This window comes from Labrus bergylta, chromosome 2 (assembly GCF_963930695.1).
Source record: "Labrus bergylta chromosome 2, fLabBer1.1, whole genome shotgun sequence".
Lineage (NCBI taxonomy): Eukaryota > Metazoa > Chordata > Actinopteri > Labriformes > Labridae > Labrus > Labrus bergylta.
The window spans coordinates 22186512-22211213 of record NC_089196.1 but is presented as its reverse complement, the minus strand read 5'-3'; the positions used below and the strand labels follow the sequence as shown (position 1 = coordinate 22211213).

The following is a 24702-nucleotide window of genomic DNA, read 5'->3' as shown; positions in this document are numbered from 1 at the left end:
ATAATCTGCTCGTACGTAGGCATGCACACACACATGCAGAGCAGTACTTGCTCCCATATGTGAGAGGGGAAGTTGAGTGAAGGAGGGAGGGATCAAATAGCTAACAGAGTCCCACAGCTATACACAACAAGACAACACAACACGCAGTCATTCTCTGTGATCAGCCTTCAGGTGAGGAGATCACACCAGGAATCCTCACATCGAGGAGCTAACCAACAGGAGGAGGTGAGCAAGTCTGACTCAGAGAGGAAGACCTCCCCAGACTGTTACCTCGATGTTTCATGAAGGTGGAGTCATTTGGGGGTAGAGAGAGAGGGAGAGGGAGAGAGAGAGAGAGAGAGAGAGAGAGATGAAGGGGAGAGCGAGAGGAGTGGGGCAACACAAGGGGACAGATGGATTATCTGACATGCGCCTCAATTGACCAACGCTCCTTTTAAAGTCTTGAATCCTGGTTTTCCTCCTCAGAGTGAAAACTGGAACATGTGGAGTGCAGCACATTTTGGACAGGTAATCTGTATAGTGCAGCTTTTGTGATTTCACTGGACCTGTAAGGGATTTTACACTTTGCAAACTTTCAACGTGGACATCAGCAAACTTTCTATTTTTGTCTTTTTGAAGAAAAAAAAAATGGAAATACAGAGTCTAACTGGAGCAGCAAGAATTTAAACAACTTCAAGAGAACAGCAAACCCAAAGGAGAGTGGAAAACAGGCTTGTTACTGGAATACACACACATGGTTATTTGTGTGTATTTTTTTTTTTTAACGTAATCTCTGCTTTATCAGACTGATTTTTTTCCAAAACACACTTGGACTGCAGGCTTTCTGAACGTCAGCCTACAGCTTTTTAACAGTGGAAAAAAAGAACCGGAGGATTATCAGCTTCAAACACTTGTAGAACAGTCTACACACGCTCCAAAATCACTCACATTTTATACAGGTGCTGAATCTTTTGGACTCTTCAGGGGGACCTTTTCATCGTCTGGACTGTGGAGGGCTCTCCTCCCTGCCCTTCCAGCTTCTCCTTGCCCCCAGCAGCATGTCCCAGGCTCTGAGGCTGCCTCTAGTCCTCCACACAGCACACTACCATGATCAGATGGGCTGCTGGAGGAAGTAAGGCTGCCTCTGCCTCGTCCTGCTTCAGGGCTGGGTTAGGGGCTAGTTCTGGTTCTGGGGTCAGCTCCAGATTAAGGTCATCCACACTGCTTCCCTCCCTGTCTTTGCCTCTCCTGGTGGCCCTTGTGCTTCTTTCCCTCTTCCTACCAGGGGCGGCCAGTCACCCAAACCACAGAGACAGACTCAGACACCCAAACCCACGAACTCTTAGTGTTCCTCTGAACATTTCTGAGACTGAGGTGGGTTTTAGACCAAGGGCCACCAGGGGCCCGTTTGGCCGGGCTGGCGGAGCTCAGGGTAGGCATGTGCGCAGCTACAATCATCTGCAAGGGGACATACGGCGGAGGAAGCTGTTCTCTTTCCAGAAGTTTTTCCTGAGGATCGATAGGAATGGAAAGGTCAATGGAACCAAAAGTAAAGACGACCCCCTCAGTAAGTAGCTCATTGCATAAACTCATAATCAAAAGCATGAAAAAAAAGATTGAATCAGACTTGAATGATGATTCAAATGTTGTGTTTTAACATTTGTGTGCAAATGTTAAAATTGATTTAAGCGCACGCATCTTTCAGCTAAATCATTGTATTTGGTTTTAACCTCCCAAGGCTTTTAACCTCTGCAACCAGAACTTCTGACACTGTTTAGAATTGAAGGATTTTTACATTTCACTCTAAACCGTTTAAAAATAAACCGGTTGATTGCTTCTTTGGCACCAAGAAACCATTCAAAATGTTTGGTATTTGCTAATTTGAGAAATTCGATGTTCATTCTTCAGAGCATGACTTACCCCTAAAAAGTTGCCTAATATTACCACAGAGGTCTAAATTAGAAGACAACTTGGTGTAAGCTCTAAATTTATTTAAAAGTCCCTCATTCATCGGTCATTTTCAGAGAAGGCCAGCCCGCTCACTGGCTTGTAAATTGGTCGAAGCAAATCCCTGATTAGAGTTGTCTTTTTTTGTTTTTAACCAGACATCCCAGCCATATCTCTGCTGACCAAACACTCAGCACAATGATGGTAGCTCTGAGATGGCTTAAAAAGGAGCAGGGGCAGATAACTCGGCCATTATCAGGCCGTCTTCACAGCCCAGGGTAAACAGACCTGATAACAAGCACAGAAGAACAGGCCTTGTGTTGTGGTGTGGTGTGGTGGTGGTGGTGGTGGTGGTGGTGGTTGGGGGGGGCGACTAGAGGATATTGATGTCAGCCTCATTGATGCTTTTAGCCTCTTGCAGCACTTTTTCTGTGTCTGCGTCTCTTTCACTCTCCCACTCAGATTGCCCGCCTGCCAGCCGGCGTGGAGCAAATTACACACCCTCGGTCACACATCAGACATTTGTTTAAAGCAGTTTGACGTGCTCACTTGCAGAAACACGTCTTTAAAATGATTACACGTTGTATGTTTCGGCATATCAGTCAGTTAAAAAAAAAAAAAAAAAAAAAAAAGCATTCTCATTAGTCTTCCCAGCATTCCCACCGAACTACGTGTGTGTGCCTATCAGCCAGCGGGCACTCACATGCTCCAGTAGGTGTGTGATCATATAGCAGCCAACGACGACACATGTGCTTGCTTATTACTGACACACACACACATATATGCCCTTTTCTCCCTCTTTCTCTCTGTCCCCCATCCCCATGTGTGTATGGAAGCTTTTAATGTTCCTCTTGGGAGAGCTAAACCACACATTCAATCAAAGAGACTTAGGGGGAAATGGCACGGGGAGGCAGAATGTCAGGGGAGATGTTTGTTTTGACAAGGTCATGACAGAGGCAACTTTATTTACTGACTGTATTACACTGTGATGCCTTTACTGCCGCCTTCGCTAGTGGTTTCTTTTAAGTAGTAAAACTTGAGTGGCGGGAGGAAGTCTTGCTCAGTTTATCATAACAGTGGTGTGTGAACCTAAACTTTATGTGTGCTTTAGGGTTGATTTAACCTTCTGTCTTGTATTTTTGAATGGGCAAAACTCCTTCAGTTTTTAGGAGTTTGTTGCCTTTTCAAAAGCTAGTTTGAGTCAGTTTGAGGGAGGTGAATGGGAGCACAGGGGGACTCTCTCTCTCTCTCTCTCTCTCTCTCTCTCTCTCTCTGGAGGTACAAGTTCATGAATGACACGGCTGAACATCATTGTGGCCACATCAAAGCCGCGCGTCTTCAGTATCAATGGTGGTGCCATCAAAAAGCTGTGTCCTGAGGGGGTCTGGGGACACTGTGTGTGGATTATGTGCCCTGGTATCAGGTTCTAACGGTAAAGGATACTACACAACAGCAGCTTCAGTCTTTCCTCCAGCCCCCGGGGCTAGACATGATCCCAGAGCTGACATCCTTTGTAGACCCTCCATGGTACCTTGAAGTGACAAATATCACTTTTTTTTTATTCTAATTTTTTTTATCAATGAGACGAGGTAGGCTTGGGTTTTCCTGAGCCCAAATAAGAAACAACACATTCAAATTCGACCTCGGATGTTTCTTATTGTTACCATTCATATATTTGTCTTGTCTGAGAGGTGTTCCAGGTTTGGAGGCGTTGGATTTTTTGGTGCTGCCTGTGGCTCTGCGAGGATCCAGCTCATTGTCTGTTAAAGAGCCAGTATCCAGCCTCCCACAGATTTATTGGGATGCCAGCGCAAAACTGTCCCACATGGCTTTCCAACCCGCTGGGAGCCTGTGCTGAGGTTACAGAGAGGCAGAGAGAAAAGGAGGGAGATTGTGTTAAAGTCAGCTAACAGCTATCTGCTTGGCCTAAGTGCGTAATTAAATTGTCTATGATTTACAGATGAGTTCTCCAGAGTTTATCGCCGGCTTGCAGCTCTGTGCAACTAGTAAACGATTGCTAAATAAGATGAATAAGAAATTGGCCGAATGCAAAAGTTGGCGGTAAAAACTTGAAGTTAATTATCCTCGGCTGTGATGGTGTGAGAGGGCGAGCCAGTCAAGATCACGTGTGTGTAGATGTGTGTGCATATGTGTCCGGTCTCCACTTGTGTGTCTGTGCTGCATGGGGGCAAGGCCATGTGTGGAAGAAGCTTCTGGACATGGCTTAGAAAGTATGTGTTTCTTCGTGCACATTCATCTCCTTTAATCAAAGCAGCAGCTCTTTGCGTGGGAAAAAAAACAAAAAAAACACATGGTGCTCTTATGGAGGTTGAAGGTAGAGAGATGTATGGCTTTCCTCCGAGTTGGGGAAAACGATGGATGTCCCCGCTTTGTAAATACACTCAGTGTGGTCCTTATCAAGTGTTATTACAATATATCCTGATCTGCGCCTCACTCCCAACCATTTTTCTGCACGGGAATGGCACCAATCAAGACTTATCTTTCCAAATGCTATTTTTGTGCCGCATGTTAACATTCATTTGAAAATCGGAGCAAAGTGAGAGTGAGGGGAAAAAAAAGCTGCAAAGCCCATAGTTTTTGGCGTCCCACTGTGGAAAAAAAAACACCTTTAATTCTCCCTGGCATCGTAGCGCCTCCATTCCACAACCAACGCACCATTTACTGTTGTAACTCCAAACAGTGCGTATCAAATAAGCCACACATTAGGAAAAAAGAAACCAGCAGGCAAAAGACAAACTGCTGTATCACCACGTAAACAGCTGAGCCTGGCTGGCTGACTTCTTTTTTTTTGCATAATGTGGTTTGTTAAATTTAGCTAATACACAGCATTTTCAGAACGTTGAAGGATTACTGTTGTAAACCCCACTCAGCTGAAAAGAGTTAATGGAGATTTTGTAGTTTCAGAGCCAGGTTGAGGGTACAAGTGCACATTCACCTGTTGCAATATTAACCATGTGTGCATATGTGAGAGCATTTGTGCATGTGCTTTAGCGTGCATGTGTGTGTGTGTGTGTGTGTGTGTGTATACAACCAGTCTCGCCCCTGCCTCCGGTGGCTGACTTTGATCAGTGATCATTACAGCCTTACTAATCCTCACTCCACCCCCAGTCTCACTGTCATGGCTCCTCTGTCCTCCTCTGTTCTCCTTCCTTTCATCCCTCCCATGTTTACAGAGCAGCCCGAGCCTGCCATAGATTGTCTTACATCCTCACTCCGTACCCGACACCCGATCCCATACAGAAATCTAGCTCCTCTCAGATCTTCAATGGCCGTTGTGTCACAGTCCCCACCACACCACCGCCTTCACCGTTTCAGACCTCACTGCCCCGAGGTGCCACTGTTTGAACTAGAAACTGATACAGTCAAGACCTCACGGACGAGGAGAGATGCTGCTGTGTTTTCTTTTAAGAGATGGGTTGTTCTTTTTTGAGGGAGGCACACACCTGCATCCTCAACTGTCCACTCCCGTACCAAGTTGGCAGCTTTCAAAGACCCCCCCCCCCCCCCCCCCCCCCTCCCCTCCAGCCACCGGAGAGTAGGACTGCCACACAAACAGTCATCAGACAGAGGAGGGGCTGCTGATCTGATCAAAGGATGTCATCAAGTCTCTTGAGTTCACACCCCCCACGCTGAAGTGTGTGTCAGAATGTGTGTGTGTGTGTGTGTGTGTGTGTGTGAGCCCTTACACATATGTGTGCTTATCGGGATAAAATAACGACAGCTCACAGGAAGTGGGGAGAGGAAGTCAGGGAGGGAGCCATGAAATCAAACATGTGAACTGGGGAGGTTCACTCACACACAAACTCATTTGCACGCAGACAAACTGTCACAGACACACACACACACACACACACACACACACACACACACACACACACAAACACACACACACAAAAGGAGACAAGTGGGTTCTGTGGTCAAAGGACACATTAGGAAGTTATATCTCTCTGACCTCTGATACTGGGACCACACAAATAACCACAGCTGTCTGCAGAAAAAGCCTGCCCTTGTTAACTGGGGTATAAATTAGCCTCTCTAATAGCCTATGAGAAACCTGAATTACTTGTATAGGGACTTGGAAAGCTAAATACCAAACAGAACATAAACAACCTGAGAATCTCTGCAGTCTCCACCCATTCATTTTCTAACTAAATGGCCTGCGCATCTGGAATCTGTTACACAGGTGTGGGTTGTAAAGTTACTTTGTAATATCACTGAAATGAAGAATGTGTTCAATTGTGACCTGAGCGAGAGTTCCCACACCGTGTGTTGCCACATGTTAAATGTCCTGAAATGAGCATGCAACATGTGGTAATTCATTAGTTACGTATTCTTACCGATGTTGTTGCAAATTGAAGGATTTATCCTGGTCTGTGACTGCTACAAGAAGAATGGATCTTTACGCTTATTTATGAATCAAGAAAACAATTATTACTGTGAATTCCTCTATTTTTTAAGTTTTACATGTATGTTTTCTGACTTGTAAAGATGCCTTTTCTTGGTAGTTCAGCTCAAACTTATAAGAAATAGAACTATTTTTCTTCCTCAGATATTAAAGGAAGGTCAGGTTGGAAACACAAATTGAGATAACCCTCTTTTCCTGAATCGTAGGTATTCTGGAAATCACATCAGTTGATGTGGGAGTGGTGGCCATCAAAGGACTGAACAGCAACTACTATCTGGCCATCAGTAGGAAGGGAGAGCTGTACGGAGCGGTGAGTATCCGGGTCAGAGGCCAATCTGAAAGCTTCTGAGCAGAGATAGTGTTAGATTCCTCTGCTCTTATCAAAGCCCTTTCCTTATCTTTACTTCCCTAAATGATGGGTCAGGTCTAAATCACAATCAGAACAGCGCACACATGTGATCCTCTAGGGCACAAAAAAGAACTCTGCAATTTCCAAAGTGCACACTAGTTTCTGCACAAGCACAAGAAGCCAAACATGCCATGTAGATTAAGGTGTAGTACATAAACAAGGCACCGTGTGCAACCACAATGGATTTGCACAAGAAAATGATGTGTGTTTTGCCTTAACCTCTCATGTCGGGGTTATAACACTGAAACGTGATACCTGTTGTTTTTCCAGAGAGACTTTGGTGTCGACTGCACCCTGAAGGAGCGCATTGAGGAGAACGGTTACAACACGTACGCATCAGCCCAATGGAGGAACAAGAAGCGGCAGATGTTTGTGGGTCTGAATGTCCACGGGAAGCCGCTGAGAGGCAAGAAAACCCGCAGGAGGAACACGGCCACCCACTTCCTTCCAATTTTGGTGTAAACTGGCGAAATAAATTGGAGGAGAAGGCGACCATGCAGCACTGGACTGAGAGATTTTCAATCCTGAAACTATCTGTAAAATAAAGACATTCACTGAGAGATCTCTTTTTGGAAACAAGGCACTAACACTGTTACATTAAAATACGGTCTCTGCTCCTGACTCTGCAGAGATCGTGTACTTTTATTTGATGGGAGAGGATGATTTCTGTGTTTTCAGTGGCATGGGATGTAATATTTATCCTTTATTCTGTGCCAAACTGTTTTTATCTAGAGTATGTGTGTAACATGGACAACACAGAAGACACTGTCCTAGCTATGAACTGTGGTAGATGCAGAAATATCTAAATATGTTATTTATAATCCATAATCTCCAGATTATGCACAGCATAAAGACAACGGATAAAATGAGGTAAATGATTGGTCTGCAAGGAAATAAAAGAGGGTACATCACATCTTAAGCAAATGTTTGATACTTAACCACTGTGTTTTGATTGTATTGTAATGATTTATTTATTTTGTGAAATATTTAACTGGAGAGGAACACTTACAAGGCAAGCATCCCTTTGCATTCTCTACTTTTTATAGGAACTCTATTATGTGAAAATAAAATACCACTCTTCTCCTCTGCAATGAATTCTTCTTACTTCTTTAATACGCCAAAAACCTGCATCGCCAGAGGGCAACTGAAGAAAACACAACTTTTTTTTTCTCACAAGTAATAGGAGAAACCCAAGAGAGCGTTGAGGTCATGGCAAGTCTTTTCTTATCAGGGACAAAAGGCAGCTATTAATGCCTCGCCAGATATTCCATGTGGCAACCATTGCACTAACAATCACTTCACAAACAAACGGGAAGCTTGCAGACCGACCACAGCTAAATGGGAGGAGGGTAACATCACATGTGGCCTGTAGATGCTGACTTCACTTCCTAATATTACACAATAAATATGGCAGCATTTCCTGACAGAAGGAGGATATAAATAGTAGCTGAGGGTTGATAGTTAGTTGATTCAACACCAGCTGATAATGCTGTTACAACATGTTTTGAAAAGTAGCATCTTCAAATGGGTCTTCTTCACTTCTTCCCATTTGGAGGCAGAAATGTGAACGAAGGGGAAACAGAGATATGACCTGTGTCTGACCACCCACTTCCTTCACTAATCATCTACAAACACACTAATCAATGACAGCTGCCTCAATGCCAGATCAAAAGACCACGGGGAGAACATTAACGCCACAGGCTTCCGGGGCCTCATGTTCTTTTATCCCGCCTCTCTCTGAGCATCCATCTCAGCACTGGCATGAAAAATTGGGGGGGGGGGGGGTGGAGAGCAGACTAAGACAGGAAGATGGCCTTCATGCCCAAATTGACCCATTACTATGACTTCAGATTTGAAGAAGCAAAAACAACAAAATGCTATGCTACCTGACCTATAGGAATCTATAGTACAGGAACGCTTTCGCTGTAGGCTATGGTTTATTGTCCTTTAAAGGCTGTTCAAGGAATCACCACGACGAATGATTAATACTGAGGAAATCATCAGTGCATTCCACCATGACAGTCAGGGCCCATGGCAACATATGGAATACTATTTCATGACCATCTATTACTTTTCTCTGCACGCTCAAGTCATTGCGCAATGTGGTCTGGCTGCTGCACCTCTCAGGCCAGATTGTCTTCTATTTATATGTAACCATTAAGAGGCCATTGGACTAAAAAGGCTCTGGGTTTGTTTCAAGTGTTTTTGCTTTGCCTAACTTATTTAAGATTAGACTGGCAAGAAAGAAGACACAGTAGGAATTTGCTCTTTAGAATACATGGCATACAGTAGCAACGTATGTTTATTTAATTGCTGTGTAACCTAATTATGCAGTCAATAAATCCCCAGGGATATAACCTACATAATGTATACTGATGCAACATAAAACTATACTGTTCCGGACCTTAAACCTGCCGGTTTGAGTGCTTGACAAAATACAACTAGCCATTTGTCATCTTGTGAATTCCCGGGACCTGTGAATGTTTGAACTCCTTCCAAGACAATGGCATGGGGAGGTAAGGGGGGAGACAGCAATAACAGAAAATAGGGGCCGTAATCTTTTATCAGAGTGGGTCTCCGCATTTCTGGCACAGGAATTCTCTGTGGCATAATGTGATCCAGCTTTGGGAAACAAGTGGAAAATGACTGGAGGCTAAAACAACTAATGAACACTTACACTGAGAGGTCTGGTGCAACACATGTTTGTAGTGGGCAGCTACTGAGTGAGCTCAAGGGAGAGAGAGGCACGTCTGAGGGGCTGCACAGGTCCACGGACTTCTCTTCAATGTGGAAATGTGAGTCTGATATATCAGATAAATGTAATCTCCCAATCCTGTTTAGTGTTATTTAACCCAATCCACCACATACCATTTAACAGGACCATCATTATGTTCTCATGTTGTTCACACTAAACCCAATAACAGAAAGCTAGTATTAAGAAACCAAGGTTATGTAAAAAAACATAAAATCTGAGAATTTAGTGGTTTTGATTAATTAAAAAAAAAAAAAAAAAAAAAATTAAATTAAAATTAATTAAATTAAAAAATGTAAGTGTTGGTCAGTATAAATTAAGTGAACTGATAGTAAAACAAGACATGTACGTAAGCAATTATCTGCAGTGTACAGAAATTAAAACTATTGGACAGATCTGATGGCAAGTAAAATTAAATGTTACAGATAATAGCATAAACATAATATGAACTGATTTAATTTACCATTTAGTATAAGGGTCTAGAGATTGATATGGAAATACATATTATTCAATATGCATCTGTTAATATTAAATGATGGGACATATTTTATTTAAATAGCTGAGTCTTCCATTATTATTTTCATTTTGCACTTATCATCTCGTACAAAATATTGCACAATTTACTCAACACACAAACAAATATCCTATCATCAAATTCCTGTCATTAACTAAAACATATTTATATTAATACGCACAACTGCAAACACAACTTAGATAAGTAAGCATCAGCATCAATGATCTAATGGCTTTTTTTCATGACTTTATCATCAGTTAACTACATTTTAGAGCTTATCTCTCTTTAAGTAAAGGAACTATTCAAGAACTATAACGGCTACGAGGAAGGCTGAATTTCATTTCAAGACATTCCCCAGAAATGTAGGATCCTTCATTTACTTGAAAATAAATCTCAAAAGAATTAATTCGTAAGTAATTATCATGGCCAATTCTCCCCAAAGATGCAGACTACCATGTGTGTATAAAATGAGCTATAAATAAAGCATTTCCCACCTTCAACATATTTAACATTACATTACATACACCGTTTGCCATCTCCACTCACACTATAAGAGTGTATAAACATTACTTGAATACACTTTAAATTTAAATATGAATATGCGTCCATGTCATATCTATGGAAGCCCATTTCCGCCAGTAAAAAAAATGAAAATGAAAATAATAAAGTCTCATAATTTCAATTATCTCATTATTTTTACTTTTCATCTCATAATTTTGACTTTTTATCTCATTATTATGACTTTATATCTCATAATTAATTGACTTTTTATCTCATAATTAATTGACTTTTTATCTCATAATTTTGACTTTTTATCTCATTAGTATGACTTTATATCTCATAATTTCGACTTTTCATCTCATAATTTCGATTTTTCATCTCATAATTTTGACTTTATATCTCAAAATTTTGACTTTTTATCTCATTATTATGACTTTATATCTCATAATTAATCAACTTTTCATCTCATAATTTTGATTTCTTTTATCTCATAATTTCGACTTTTCATCTCATAATTTCGACTTTTCATCTCATAATTTTGACTTTTTATCTCATTATTATGACTTTATATCTCATAATTAATCAACTTTTTATCTAATCATTTTGACTTTTTATCTCATTATTATGACTTTATATCTCATAATTAATCGACTTTTTATCTCATAATTTCGACTTTCTTTATTATCTCATAATTAATCGGCTTTTCATCTCATAATTTTGATTTTTTTATCTCATTATTATGACTTTATATCTCATAATTAATCAACTTTTTATCTTATAATTTCGACTTTATATCTCATAATTAATCGACATGTTTATCTTATAATTTCAAATTTATATCTCATAATTAATCGACTTTTTAATCTAATAATTTTGACTTTTTATCTCATAAATTTGACTTTTTATCTCATAAATTTGACTTTTTTATCTCATAAATTTGACTTTTTTATCTCATTATTATGACTTTATTATTATTATTATTATTTTTTTAACTGGCGGAAATGGGCTTCCAGACATACCTGGTTCTGTAGACTTAACTTTGTAGAGAATCTGAAAAAAAAAACTGTCCATCGTAAATGGTTTTGAGGCGTCCTCCTGTATGGCTGAGTTTTACCTCCACACCACTAGAGGGAACCACCTTCACATTTTAATCACACTTATCTGTGACGGCGACTTTGTTGTTAAAGGAAGTGGCTAAAAAAAAAGAGTTGAATTGTCGGATTTAGAAAAAAGCCATCATGAAAGAGAGATAGGGTGTGTTTTACTGTGCTTAAACACACACAAGTTATTATTAAATAGTTTGGTGGACAGCTCTTCTTCGTCTCTTACCTGATGCTGCTTGGAGACTGGAGGCTGACACACCAGCAGTCATGAACGACCATTTCGACCGAGCTCCCGGAGCAGGTAGGAGCCGAAACCTACCTGGAGACCCGGGCTTCGTGGGCACCGCTGTGGATGGCGAGACCAAAACCATGCTGTTCAACCAGAGGGAGCCTTTGAGACAGCCGCGAACATGCCCGCCATTTGCCGAGAACAACACGACCAACGAGCTGAGTGTCGGAGGAGGTAGGAAGCTGTCAACTAGCTAACATCAACAATAAAGAGCTAGCAGTGAGCTAAGTCAGAAAGCTACTTTCAGATTCGATTTCATGTAAATGACGCGTCCTGACTTTATCACAGAAGGCCAGTTTATGCTTTCCTACTGACTGCTGTCTGTAAGAAACGAAGGGAGACAAGTTAATATGTTACCTGGTCTAAGTCAGGACGTGTAACTAGCTACTTAGCTGCTAAATACCATTAAAGTTGGCTAGCATTTTGGCGGTGCGTCATGCACCTGTCGGGTTGTTGTTTCATATGAGGCGTCTAAATTAAGGCCTCAAGTTAGATGTCACATGGTTGTAATGTAATATCATGAAATACAGACTGTGTTACCCAGCTAAACCTTATGAGTGCAGATCTGATCTATGTAGCTTTAACATGACATAAAAACCGGGAAGTATTTAGTTCCCCTTCTGCATCTGAAGAAGAATCCTCTGATGTAGAAAAACTATATTTTGTGTTTTTTCAGATGAAAAACTCTTAATTATTTTGATCTATCTCATCCACCTGTCTGTGCTGTAACAAAACCAAAAGCATTGACACTCATATGAAGCTGCAAAGTCTTTAAAAATGTTTCTACTGTATTACTAAAATGAAGTTGGTTACACTTCAGATATAAACAATAACTAAAATTACTTTATATTTTCACACTGTGTTTTTTTTTGTGATTGTAAAGTAGCTATAAGCAATAATAATTCATCTACATCAGAGTATCATGTTTTGATTAGTTGTATACAAATTAGTCTGCCTACCTATCATCTACCTACCTATCATCTACCTACCTACCTGCCTGCCTGCCTGCCTGCCTGCCCGTCCATCCGTCCGTCCATCCATCCATCTATCATCTGTCCGTCTGTCTGTCTATCTATCTATTTTACTACGATGTGCAGGGATAACAGTTGGCTCATACCAGCAAAGAATAACAATTGATCTCAGTCTTTTTTTAAATCACTTGTTTTCGTTAAGACTTTGTGTCCAAACTAGTTCCCTAAAATCCTAAAGTTATCAGGATGCTGTTTATTTAAGGGACAGATTTATTTACAAATGAACTAGTTAAATTAAGCCTGTAGTAACTGCTTTACACCCAAACTTAGGAGGGGGGGGGGGTACATTGGGTGATGTGTTTTGTATTCCTGTTTGTTTGTGCATTGTTAACCAGTAGTGCCTCTTGTTCAGTGAGCCTTTCATCAGGTTTGTCCAACCCCCAGTTGAAAAATTAACAGACCTGGGAATTCCTATATCCCATCAGCCTTTGGCACTGAGGGTGGAGGGGGGGGGTTCATGTCCTGCATGAACTTTGAGTTTTTATCCTGCTCCACAAACCGGTATTAAAACATGTGTAATCCAAATGATCAAATAATTTATTACTGAAATCGAACAATTAATCATGATGTAATTCCCAGCTTAAGTGCTCAGCCCAATTGAGCCTACTAACATTAACTCTCTGTCGTATAGTAACGTACAATAACTTGTTGTTGTTTATTTACATGGATTCTTTAGATGTCCAAAAACCTATCAGAAACATCTGTGAGCCACTCTGTTTCACTCTGGGACAATTTCCTTTCTCTATGCTGAACACTTGTTGTGCAGTTCATTATCCATCGGTCAAACAAATACAGTAACATCCTTTCACTATGAGTACTAATCACACCTTCCTCCTGTTTGACTTAGGTTTGCTTATAATGAAACAGTACCCAGCTTTTTTAGGAAACAATGCTCCCTTAATTATATTAAACATATATTTGTAACCTGTCATAAGGTTTATCGTCACTGACATGGATTAGTTTTGACGCCAAAACAATATCAAACAGCACTGCTTGCCTAATCTTTACAGAAAGACTTTCCCATGTGAGATGAGGAGAGTTGAATGTATAATAAAGACTCTTTGTTTTTTTTTTCCCCCATAGATTTTAAAAAACAGAACAAAGCTCAACAAAATGCAAATGCCAACAGTATATCTGCCTCCAAAAAATGTAATGATGTGGATTCTGTCATCAAGTCTTCAAAACTGTCAGCCAGTGCCCCAGAGTTTGTTCCCTCTGGAATTGGCCTGTACGAAGTAAGGAGATTTTTTTTTAACTAATCATTATCAGAATACTATGACTTTATCTATTTGTAAATGTATCTGTATATTTAATTATTACATTACATTCAGTAGTATCTTTTTATACTTCTGATGTTATGACCTAAGTATGACTATGCAAGAAGCCATCACTACTATCACTAAGAGCTGAGCCTCTCACACGTTTAGATGTCAATTCTCATAAGATACTCAGTCATTTTCCATAATTGTGACAAAGCGATCAGGATTTAATATTTGACTGTTGTTATTTTTTTATCATTGTGATTTTTGCGCAGGACGCCGCATTTTATGATGACGGTGAAAGCTATGAAGAACCTACCTTGTCCGACTTGGTCACAGACTTCATGGCCCACCTGAGCTCCTCACCAGGGTCCTTTGAGTCGGATGTTGAACACATAACTGGCATGCTCAATTCGTTGGTCACCACTGGAGAGTCGTTGCATGAGCTGGTGGAACTGATCTACACGCAGGTTTGGAGAGACACATTCATTCCTCGTTCAGCTGAAAACACACATAAATAAATCTAAAATAAAACATTATTGCATGTTTCTAACATAATGAGGTCATTATAGAAGCTACCAAACTAATAATCTTTCTTTTCATTACAGTCTACTGCCATTCCAAACTTCGCTTATACGGGTGCCAGGCTTTGTAATTACCTGTCCCATCACTTGAATATCAGCCCGCCAAGTGGCAACTTCCGTCAGCTGCTCCTGAAAAGGTGATTAGTATCTGTTCATATTGATTTTATTAAGTGTAAAGATCAGAGGTGGACAGCTTAGCGCAAAGTCCCCTTAGCTTTTCAATAAAGGGTTAGACAACGTTTTTAGACAATATTAGAGCACTATAAATGTTTGTATCCTACATGCAGAAGATCATGTAGAAATATATTTTTTGTTGTACTGGACAACAGATAACATGGACTAAATGCAAAGCAGTGTGAACATTTGTATTTTTTTGGGTGTAAGTTGCTGAATAAAAATAATGTTGTCTTCTGTAGATGTCGAACAGAGTTTGAACAGAGGGGCGTAGCTGTTAGAGGAGACCCTGAAACCCAGAAGAAATTCCACTCTTTTGTGCTCTTCCTGGGAGAGCTCTATCTGAACCTGGAGGTAAGATGTTTTGTCTTTGTTATGGCTCTCTGGTGTATAAATGTTAGTTACAATACATCTGTGAATACCCCTCCTTGTTGAAGCACAAAAATGTGCAATGTTTAGCCTTACATTTAGCCTCTTTGAGCATTGTTGGCATCAGGTTTTGACTCTTTTACATTTCGTGCAAACCTGTTCGTGTTCATTCAGGTGAAGGGTGGAAAAGGTCTCCGAGCAGAAATCCTGCTCTCTGCTCTGAACGACCTGATGAAGAGTCTGTTTGATAATCCTGTGGATGCAAATCTCATCTGCGCTGTTAAACTGCTCAAGGTCTCAAATCTCAATTCAAAACATATGTAATGAAAGTTTTTTTTTTTTTCTTGATAGTTTCGTTTTTGGGGTTGTAATGAGAATGTTTTTTTTTTATTTCCAGCTAACAGGCTCGGTCCTGGATGACGCCTGGAAAGAGAGTGGAAAACCACACATGGAAGAACTAATCCACAAAATAGAAAATGTTCTACTGGATGCCACCTGTAGCAGGTATGTATTTATCACACAGGTTGTTTTTTTTTTTTTTTTTTACAGCTGCTCCTCAAGGCTTATATAACTCATGATTGAAAACACTTGAAACCTGCTTTTGCATCTGAGATGTGCGGACATTCAAAGACGTGTCTACAATTATTGTGGCACCTCATCCTCCTTCATCATTCAGAACTTTGCAGCGATATATAATCGTAAAACAGCACCAAAAAATCCAGTTTTTATTAGAAATACCTCAAAAGCTTTAAAGTCTTTCGTGAACTTACATAAGGCTGAAAATCCAAAAAAGGTGGAACAGTTCAGAGTTACACCGTCACAGACATCCTGGGTAAAGCTTTCTGATATGAGCTTCTTGTTTTCTCTTAGGGATGTCAGACAGATGCTTCTGAAATTAGTAGAGTTGAGATCTAGTGACTGGGGTCGGGTCCGAGCTGCTGCAGCAGCCAGCAATGCCACACCAGACAATGACCCGAACTACTTTATGGTGAGTGTCCACTGTCACACACTCCCTGCTCTTATTTGTAATTGTTCTTTTCTATCTTCCTTTGTTTCGTCATGGGTTGTTTTTCTCCCCTCAGAATGAACCGACATTCTACACAGAAGATGGAACTCCTTTTACAGCAGCAGATCCAGGTGAGACTATTGAAACATTTCCAACATGGATCACGGGAGGGCAACATGAAGTTCGATGTCTACCAGGCTATCAGCTGTGCTCAGACAGACACATGCTCCAGTCACATGCAAGATAGTTCTCATCAGTCATCTGTTAAAAATGTCACAGAAATAAACCAAATCATACGAGTTGGTATCTTAAAGGCTTAACTACGTGACTTTCAAAGCAAATTTTCCGATCAAAACAATTACTCCTCCTTCATCCCTGAACTGCCTCCCTGCCTCTCCTGTCCTGATTCACTAATGAGGTTCTTTTGAGGCAGAGACGGCAGCAGACGAGTGCTAATAAACGTCTGAAAACAAGATTCTGCTTTGAAGTGAAGATATGATTTAATTGGTATATGTTTGTCTTTTCAGCCATAGAAAGTCTTTTAACTTTCTTATAATGCCTCTAGACACAGCTTCTCTGAGTGGGTGGGGCCGATGCTCTTCACTGTTGCAGAGTGTTCACATGAAGAAAAAAAAACCATGTTTGAAATCTGCTTGAGATTAGGTTTAGGGTTACAATTACTTACCCTAACCCACAATATGTTTACAGAGGGTATATTTGATCTTTGCTTTATTCATATTCACGTGTTATATATTTAATAGTTTAACCAGACACATATTAACGTCAGAATAATAAAAAATGCTTAAAAGATCTTCAGTATACTTCAGTACAACACTAAACTGCACATCATGTCTGCAGGATTATTTAAGATGTATTGTGATTGTTACAAATAGGCTTTTTGTGAGGACACATTGTGGTCACTGTCCTCTCCCCAGTCGTTGAATATGTCCTCCAAATGTGAGGAAAAAAAGTACTTCTCTTCTACTTTCAGCAGAGCACATATAAATGTGACGCTTCATTCTTTATGTTTAAGTGTGTTGCTCTTTGCTTTCACAGATTATGCTGAGAAATACCAAGAGATCCTGGACAGGCAGGATTATTTCAACGACATTTATGGAGAAAATGGAAGTGAAAGTGAAATGTAAGTACATATTAAAGTGGTAAAATAAAAAGAGTTGGTCATTTACTGACGGACATGCTGATGTGTGTTGTTATGGGTACAGTTCAATGGACATAACTGACACATTTTAATATATACATATTACAAACTTGTATATTTCTTCTTCAGTACGTGTGATAGGATGAGGTGTAGTATAGATTTGAGTCTGTCACACTTTGATGATGAGACTTTTTTATGTCATGTGACACAAGTGACACAACAGCAGCCTCACGCATGTCATGTGACCACGACTGACCTGTGTGCCCCTGAGCTTGGCGAATGTGTTTGACTGGCCCACAATGCAACAGCATCAAGCATGGTGGCAGTTTCAGTGTAGTCAGCAGATAGGTGTGAAAGAGGGCTTAGCTAGCTTCTGTCGTCTCTCTCAGAACTGAGCGCGTTTGACTGTTAGCTTGTGTTTGTGTCTGTATTGTTCATGGAAATGTTGAATGCTGTGTTCATATTATAAGCACATACATGTACACACACAAACCTGTCTCGTATATCTGCGGCTCTAAATCATGCTTTCTCCTTTTCACAGATACGACTCTGAAGAGGAGATGGGGCCTGAGATAGAAGAAGCTTTTGAGAATTTTTGTTTAGAGTCTGAGAGGAAACGAAAACAATGACGTGAGACGCGTACTTACTGTACTGTTCTCGATCAACTTGCTGGAATGTTGAAAATCAGCGGAAAAACTAGCATCAGAGAGGTTCAAACTTTAAATTTCTGCAAACAAGCGTTTTAACAAAAAAGAGCTGTTCATAGTTGCACTTCTGACACGTTTTTTGGTCAGTGTTGATAAGAAAAGGGGGACAATCAAAAGGATAACTGTTCCTCATATTAAGGTGTTGAGATGTTTTCAGACATGGACGTTCTGTCTGTGTTGTTTGAATTATTTTAGTAACTGCTTTCCTTTACACCTTAACTAAATGCCAAGAGACAAAGAGTGTGCTGTGGATTTCTTTTAGGGTTCTTTATAGAACAGCAGATACCTTTCAGCAGATTTGTGCAGAATTTTGACATGTTTGTGTGCATTATTTGCCATATTTTAATTATTGCCCCATTCAGAGATTTCAGGCAAAAACTCATCAGTCATCCATCAGAAGTAGCTAATTTGAAATGCTCTGTGCACATCTGAGGAGGTTGTTTTACTGCAAACCTGTAGAAGTCAGAAACTGTTTAGAAGTTGTCTCTCATAAAGATGCCATTATGAAAACGCTATATTCAAAATGGCCGCAGTTCACTTGAGTTGTCAGTAAGTCACTGAAAGAGCTAAAAGAACAAGAACTTTATATTGAGTTCACTAACTGTGAAGTATTGATATCCACAAGTTCTGTTTTATACTCCTTTCTTTTTTTAGCGTTGAAGCCAATATTTTAAGTAAATCTCCGTTTCAAGAGATGATTCCGAGTTCTGAAAAAGCAGTGCACCTAATCCCAGTTTCTTTCCTGAATGTAGCTTTAAATATCTATGTGGCGTCTTGCAGTTCGCAGCAGTCCGTGTAATCTAACCCGGCTGCAAAAAGGATTGATTCTTATTCAAGGCTGAAAGACTGTTTACCAGCAAACCCATGGAGCCCATTACACGGAATGTTGTTTTATTGTTTGTAAATATAATTTATGGTATTGTTTGCCTGCAATAAACTCTTTATAATGTGAGATTTTAAGCTGCTTGATTTAAGTCTGAGCCTTTTATTGAATTGACAGTGGGACTATTATAGGCAGAGTTACCCTGAGTTACTATTTTATTACACCAGAGCATCTTTGTGCATTTGAATTCCAATCCTTACAGTTTTTCTGACGGCTCGAGCAGTTGTGTGTCATTAAACATCACTGTATGTAGTTGAAACAACCAATTGTACTTCTCACATTTCAAGCTGAGGAAGCCTCAGTTTGTTGGTTTAGGCGCCCTCTTGTGGACAAAGTGTTTCATTTTCTCTTATCTGCTTATCCTGTGCTGTAAAGGGCAATGTAGTGCTTTGAAACTAACAATGTCATCCTGCTTTCTTACAATCAAACATCACTCTGAAGATATGCTGTGAAAGACAGAGGCTGTTTCTGCTGCGTGCCGGAAACCATTTGTTTTGTTATTAACTAAATACAATTAGTTATTTATGGTGATGAACTTGTTTGCTTTGTAGCTCATATAGAGGCATCAATATTAATTGAAGTCTGTTTTATAACCCGCCATGAACTCCCGACACCTTTTTCACATTCACTAGCAGCAGTACACTAAAATAAAACAAATGGTCTCATCATAAAACAAACTACTTTGGTTCTGTTTTAATAGAAACATTAACTTTTTTCTCTTTGCGGCGTAATGGATAAAACAAAAAAACATTTGCTAACTGGGAACTTGTCAGATCATTACAGCATCAGCTGGAGACTTTCAGTCTGTGCTACACTCGAGTCAAAAGCGCACAGCTTTGATTCAGTGTTGTATTTGAGCAAATCACACATGCAAACACCATCTCTACCATTCCTAATCATTTTTACAGCTGATAGATTAGTTCAGGAAAGAAAGGGCAGCAAAGCCCTAACATTAGGAAATAAACCTGTCCTGACAGCAACAATAAACATGGTGTGAGCGTCGTGGGTGTATGTGAAGGAATAAATCAGTCCAAACACGTTCTGGGTCTTTCCCGGACGGACGGTACATTTCACAACATCTCTTCTTCTCTCTCTCTCTCTCTCTCACTACACAGCTCACTCCTGCCTGAACAGCGCCCACTAGGTGGCCTACCTAATAACAGGATATTAACATTACTGTAAACACTTGTAACCAACATTATAGCAATCATTTAAGAACATACTAAAGTTATGTCTGCATAGAGAAAGAACATAATAAACACATGTTTCTAACTTATTTGCATATCCCATTTTCACTCTTACAATACCATCAGATATATTGTAGCCATTATTTTGTGCCTCATGAAAACCCGAATATACCCAGTTCATCAGTAACAGAAGCATTTGAAATGTCTTCTAATACTAATGGAAAAATATGCATATACAATACCCTGTAGTTACTTTACATGTTAATGTCAGTTTAAATAAGAAAGCAACCCTTTTGTTTCCCCAAACATTATAAGCCCAGACATGCACAAAAAAATCACTTTGAAACTACAAATGAACATAAATGTCAAGTTGTGTGTATTATATTTAAGCCTTTACTGCCACCTACTGACCAAGTTGGGTAATGCCAGAAAAATCAGCACCCAAAAAATGTCATCTGGATTTGTCAGAACTTCAAACCAAAGGGCTTTGAAAGAATATTTCTCTGTTGTTATACAGTACAATGAGAAATAAATGTTTACTTATTTTACACTGTGGATTTTAGGTTGAATAACCTTAAATTACATTACTTATCTGACATTATTATGTGACTAACAATAGACATAGAATATGTGTAACAGGATGCAGAAGGCCTAGCGGTTAGGTCACGCCCCATGTATGGAGGCTATAGTCCTCTAAGTGGGCGGCACAGATTCAAGTCCGACCTGTGGCTCCTTTCCTGAATGTTATTCCCTCTCTCCCTGGTTTCCTCTTCTATGTGTGTGAGAAGCATGATTCTAAAATAACAGAGTGTAAAACCAGAATTTCCCTCAGGGATTAATAAAGTATTGCAAAAAAATATATACACTGTCTTATCACATAAAGACAAAAAGCCCCAAACTAGATCTTTAACCATATAAAACCATTTGTATCATATTTGCTACGCAAGTTTCTGAGACCTCTGTCTTATCAACATGATCAAAACTTTCCTTAAAAACCTGTTGTATATGACCTGATACATGTATTCTGCCCCCTAGAGGATTTTCATTCTACTGCAGGCAGTGGAAGGGCTTTTTTTTTTTTACCTTTTCATGCCGTCATGCTTGCATCCACACACTTTCAGCAGGAAAATCTTTGCTAATTTTCAAGAAGTTACACTAAGAATAACATTTATATTGTTACTCATTCTTTAATATGAGTATATTCTGTATTAAAACAATGCACCATTACTTAATAATTAATTCTTCATATTACAGTTAAATCCTGTTAAAAATGTGTGTATCACATTTGATACTGCAGGTATATAAGGTGCTTTATCCTTGAGCGGTCATTTTAAATTTTTGTAATGTGATCTACATCGTGCCTACCACTATACAAACACACAGTATTTTGATGATTTAATAAATCTAATTAATGACTGAAATGCCATTTTAAAATACATTTTGGGTATTTTCCACAATAACAATTCCTCTGAAATCATAATCGCTATGCTATATTGACCAATTTGTTATGTGTGTATTTGTAGATGTCAAAAAGAATAGAGGAAGAAGTGAGAAAACAAACGTACATTGAAAATTTCATCAACATGACAATGGATGGCAATTCAAGTGACATAGAGCAGTTAGGGGAAGATGATGAGGAGAATGAGGAAGAATGGACTCCTCAGGCCATGCATGATGATGGAAGTTCAGATAGCAGTGATGAGGAAGACTATCAAGATGAAAGTGTAGCCCAGACAAGCACAGAAGCTGAGATCCCAACAACAACACAGGACACAATCAGAAAGGAGTCAGTGAAGGCCAATGCACAAAGGAAAGAATACAGATGGAGAAAAATGAAATATCAAGCTCCATCTATCAATTTCATCGCAAGTATTGAGGAAGGCACAGAAAACAGGTGTGACTGGACACCATACATGTATTTCAAACAGTTTGTCACTGATGAAATGCTACTGGAAACTGCAGAACAAACAAACCTGTACAGTGTACAAAAAGAGGGCAAGTCAGTAAACACAACTGCCAAGGAAATAGAGCAGGTTCTAGGCATGTACATTCATATGGGGTTAGTACAGACGTCCTCTGTGAGAGCCTATTGGGAGATGGAGACAAGGCTCCCTGCAGTTTGTCATGTGATGTCTCAAGATCGGTTTCTGTAATTGCTGACAGCGATTCACTTTCAGGACAACCTCAGTGTGTCTGATGATGCAAAGAAAGAGAAAATGAGAAAAGCTGCCTGAAATGTTCTGTATTTTCAAAATGTGAAGGGCGTATTTTGTTTTTGTTTCTAAAACGAACATTGTTGTGTGCAAAAATTTGTATCAAATGTGATACAAAAAAAATATCATAAACAACATGATGTGGCAAACATTTTGGGGGGGATTTTGTGTAAGGGTTTAATAAACATCTCAATTCCAAAAAAATTGAATTTACTGGTTATTTTTAGGGTTAGGGTTAGGTTAACCCTAACCCTATGTCAGGCTTTACAGGGTTAAAAACAAAAACCTGGGTGACAGACGTGGTTAAAACCCCAAATATTCCATAATATTGTGCAGCTAAGTCAACATCCTCAAGTGTTTTGAACTGCTTCAAGTGCTACATGTAAAGGCAATACGAGATAAAGACTTATTGTGTTGTGAGCACTTTCCATAGAAAGAAAAGCCAAGTAGCATCTTTGTTGCCATGTCAGAAATGTGCCATGTGTGTTCACAATGGCCTTGAAGATACTTAGTGGTTTCCTAAGTTCAGAGGAGATTACAAACAGTCACACAAAGACATTCTCTGAACCTCAATGACATACCACAGCTATTTTTCCTGCGACAATGAAATTGCTCATTTGTGCTTTGTAGCTCTCAGCATCGAGCATATGATGACCTGTGAGACTGGTAATACATCTAAAAATATTGAAATGTGCTCTGTGAAACAGTGTGTGAGTCTTTTATGTCTGCCAGGGCTGCAGTATGCTGCTGAGGCATCCTGGAGACCCTGCTATGTTAGGATCCATGCTGTAAAACCACATCAGTCCTGGTTTCAGTCTTGTTTAGGACCCTTGTTGTGTTTCCCCTCTCCTCTCTGCCTGAGTGTCAAAATCAAAATACAGTTGAAGATAGGTAGCATACTTTGATGTGGTCATAACATCAAACTTTAATCTTATATATGTTGTTTTCACAGTCCTGTTTCACGTTACTTTGGAGATGTGGTTGTAATGTCATATTTTAATGTTAGATCATTTTGTTTTCAGCTTTCTGTCTCACTTTACTTTAGAGAGCAATGCTGCAGTGAGTTAAAGGAAATTGTTAGCATCTGCTTGTTACTACTGTAGATGGAGGACTATTTTTGGTTGAAACAGAATGCAACTTGCCCACAAGTCTGTCTCCAATTTATTGCCATCTAACTGTTGAGCTACTTATCTGGACCTGGAAAGTGTCATTGCAATGCATAGGGTTCTGCAGTGTGCTCCGTTTTAAGGTCTTTTCATCATTTTGCAAAACAGAAATAATGCAAATTTTTGAGTCTGCTTTGTCAGCATGTGGTCACACATAATCTATGAGGCTGTTTTGGAAGCACGTTTCACAATGAGATATCCTTATCTACAAACAACTGGTGCCAGCTCATGACTTGCATTAAAAAACTGCATCATATGTACACGCTTCACTTTATGTGCTTCTTTGTAGCATTTTTACAAATGCACTTGCAAAAAAATCTTTCGACGCTTTCGTCATGTGACAGGAGGGCAACTTCTCCCACAAGTCACATTACCACTGTGTCCGTGTGCAGTCAATGACTCGTGAGCCCCTCTGAGCCTGCTGGATATGACTGTCAGGCTCACAATAAAACAGGGAAAACCAGGGCCTAAGATTTTCATTGGTCAGCAGATGGGTGTTAAAGAGGGATTAGCTCGGTGCTATAGTCCACTCACCCAGGACCCTGTAGGTTTCTGCATCTGAATTCAATCTCTATTTACAGCATACATGTAGCTGTTTTTGGGAATTAGTTACAAGTACTTAGGAATGCATAGTCTTGGGCGCATACTCATCTGAAAGTTGTAGTTGTAAGATCTGTTACTGGACTACATCTACTCACAAACTGGCAATAACATGAGTAACTTTAAAATGTACACCATGGCTCCAGCTGATCAACTATTTTTGAAAACAGAGAAGGAAATCACAAAAAAACCTTATTCAACACAAAAAAAAATATATTTTAGTACAGGCTTTTCCTCTAGCAGAAAATGTTCCACTTAGAGTTGTGTAGTCTTTAGTTTGAGCCTGCTAAAAACCTTAAAATTCACCTCTGTATAAAATAGATTTTTTAAATCAAAAGAGTAGCAAGTGAGAATTTCCCTCGTTTAATAATAACAAAGGCCTGTCTATTAATACCAATGCTCTCCAAACATCCAGGCTACCTACAGATGATACACAATCTTTCA

The 24702-nt window shown here is 39.6% G+C and overlaps 2 protein-coding genes across 2 annotated transcripts; both read left to right on the top strand.

Moving 5' to 3' along the window:
• Positions 1-425: 425 nt before the first annotated feature.
• On the top strand, positions 426-7870 carry fgf10b (fibroblast growth factor 10b). Its single transcript, XM_020643940.3, has 3 exons — positions 426-1546; positions 6559-6662; positions 7032-7870. Exons 1-3 carry the CDS (start codon positions 1087-1089, stop codon positions 7221-7223), a joined length of 756 nt encoding a protein of 251 aa, XP_020499596.2. The 5' UTR covers positions 426-1086; the 3' UTR covers positions 7224-7870.
• A 3846-nt stretch (positions 7871-11716) lies between these two features.
• On the top strand, positions 11717-19161 carry paip1 (poly(A) binding protein interacting protein 1). Its single transcript, XM_020643924.3, has 11 exons — positions 11717-12094; positions 14035-14186; positions 14486-14680; positions 14819-14931; positions 15211-15322; positions 15512-15631; positions 15735-15841; positions 16208-16325; positions 16420-16474; positions 17400-17484; positions 18044-19161. Exons 1-11 carry the CDS (start codon positions 11899-11901, stop codon positions 18129-18131), a joined length of 1341 nt encoding a protein of 446 aa, XP_020499580.1. The 5' UTR covers positions 11717-11898; the 3' UTR covers positions 18132-19161.
• The last annotated feature ends 5541 nt before the right edge of the window (positions 19162-24702 follow it).

Coding starts and splice junctions, on each gene's coding strand:
- fgf10b (XM_020643940.3), top strand. CDS start 1,087: ATGATCAGATGGGCTGCTGGAGGAAGTAAGGCTGCCTCTGCCTCGTCC. Junction 1,547..6,558: donor AAGTAAAGACGACCCCCTCA/GTAAGTAGCTCA, acceptor CCTGAATCGTAG/GTATTCTGGAAATCACATCA. Junction 6,663..7,031: donor AGGGAGAGCTGTACGGAGCG/GTGAGTATCCGG, acceptor TTGTTTTTCCAG/AGAGACTTTGGTGTCGACTG.
- paip1 (XM_020643924.3), top strand. CDS start 11,899: ATGAACGACCATTTCGACCGAGCTCCCGGAGCAGGTAGGAGCCGAAAC. Junction 14,681..14,818: donor TGGAACTGATCTACACGCAG/GTTTGGAGAGAC, acceptor TTTTCATTACAG/TCTACTGCCATTCCAAACTT. Junction 15,842..16,207: donor CTGGATGCCACCTGTAGCAG/GTATGTATTTAT, acceptor GTTTTCTCTTAG/GGATGTCAGACAGATGCTTC.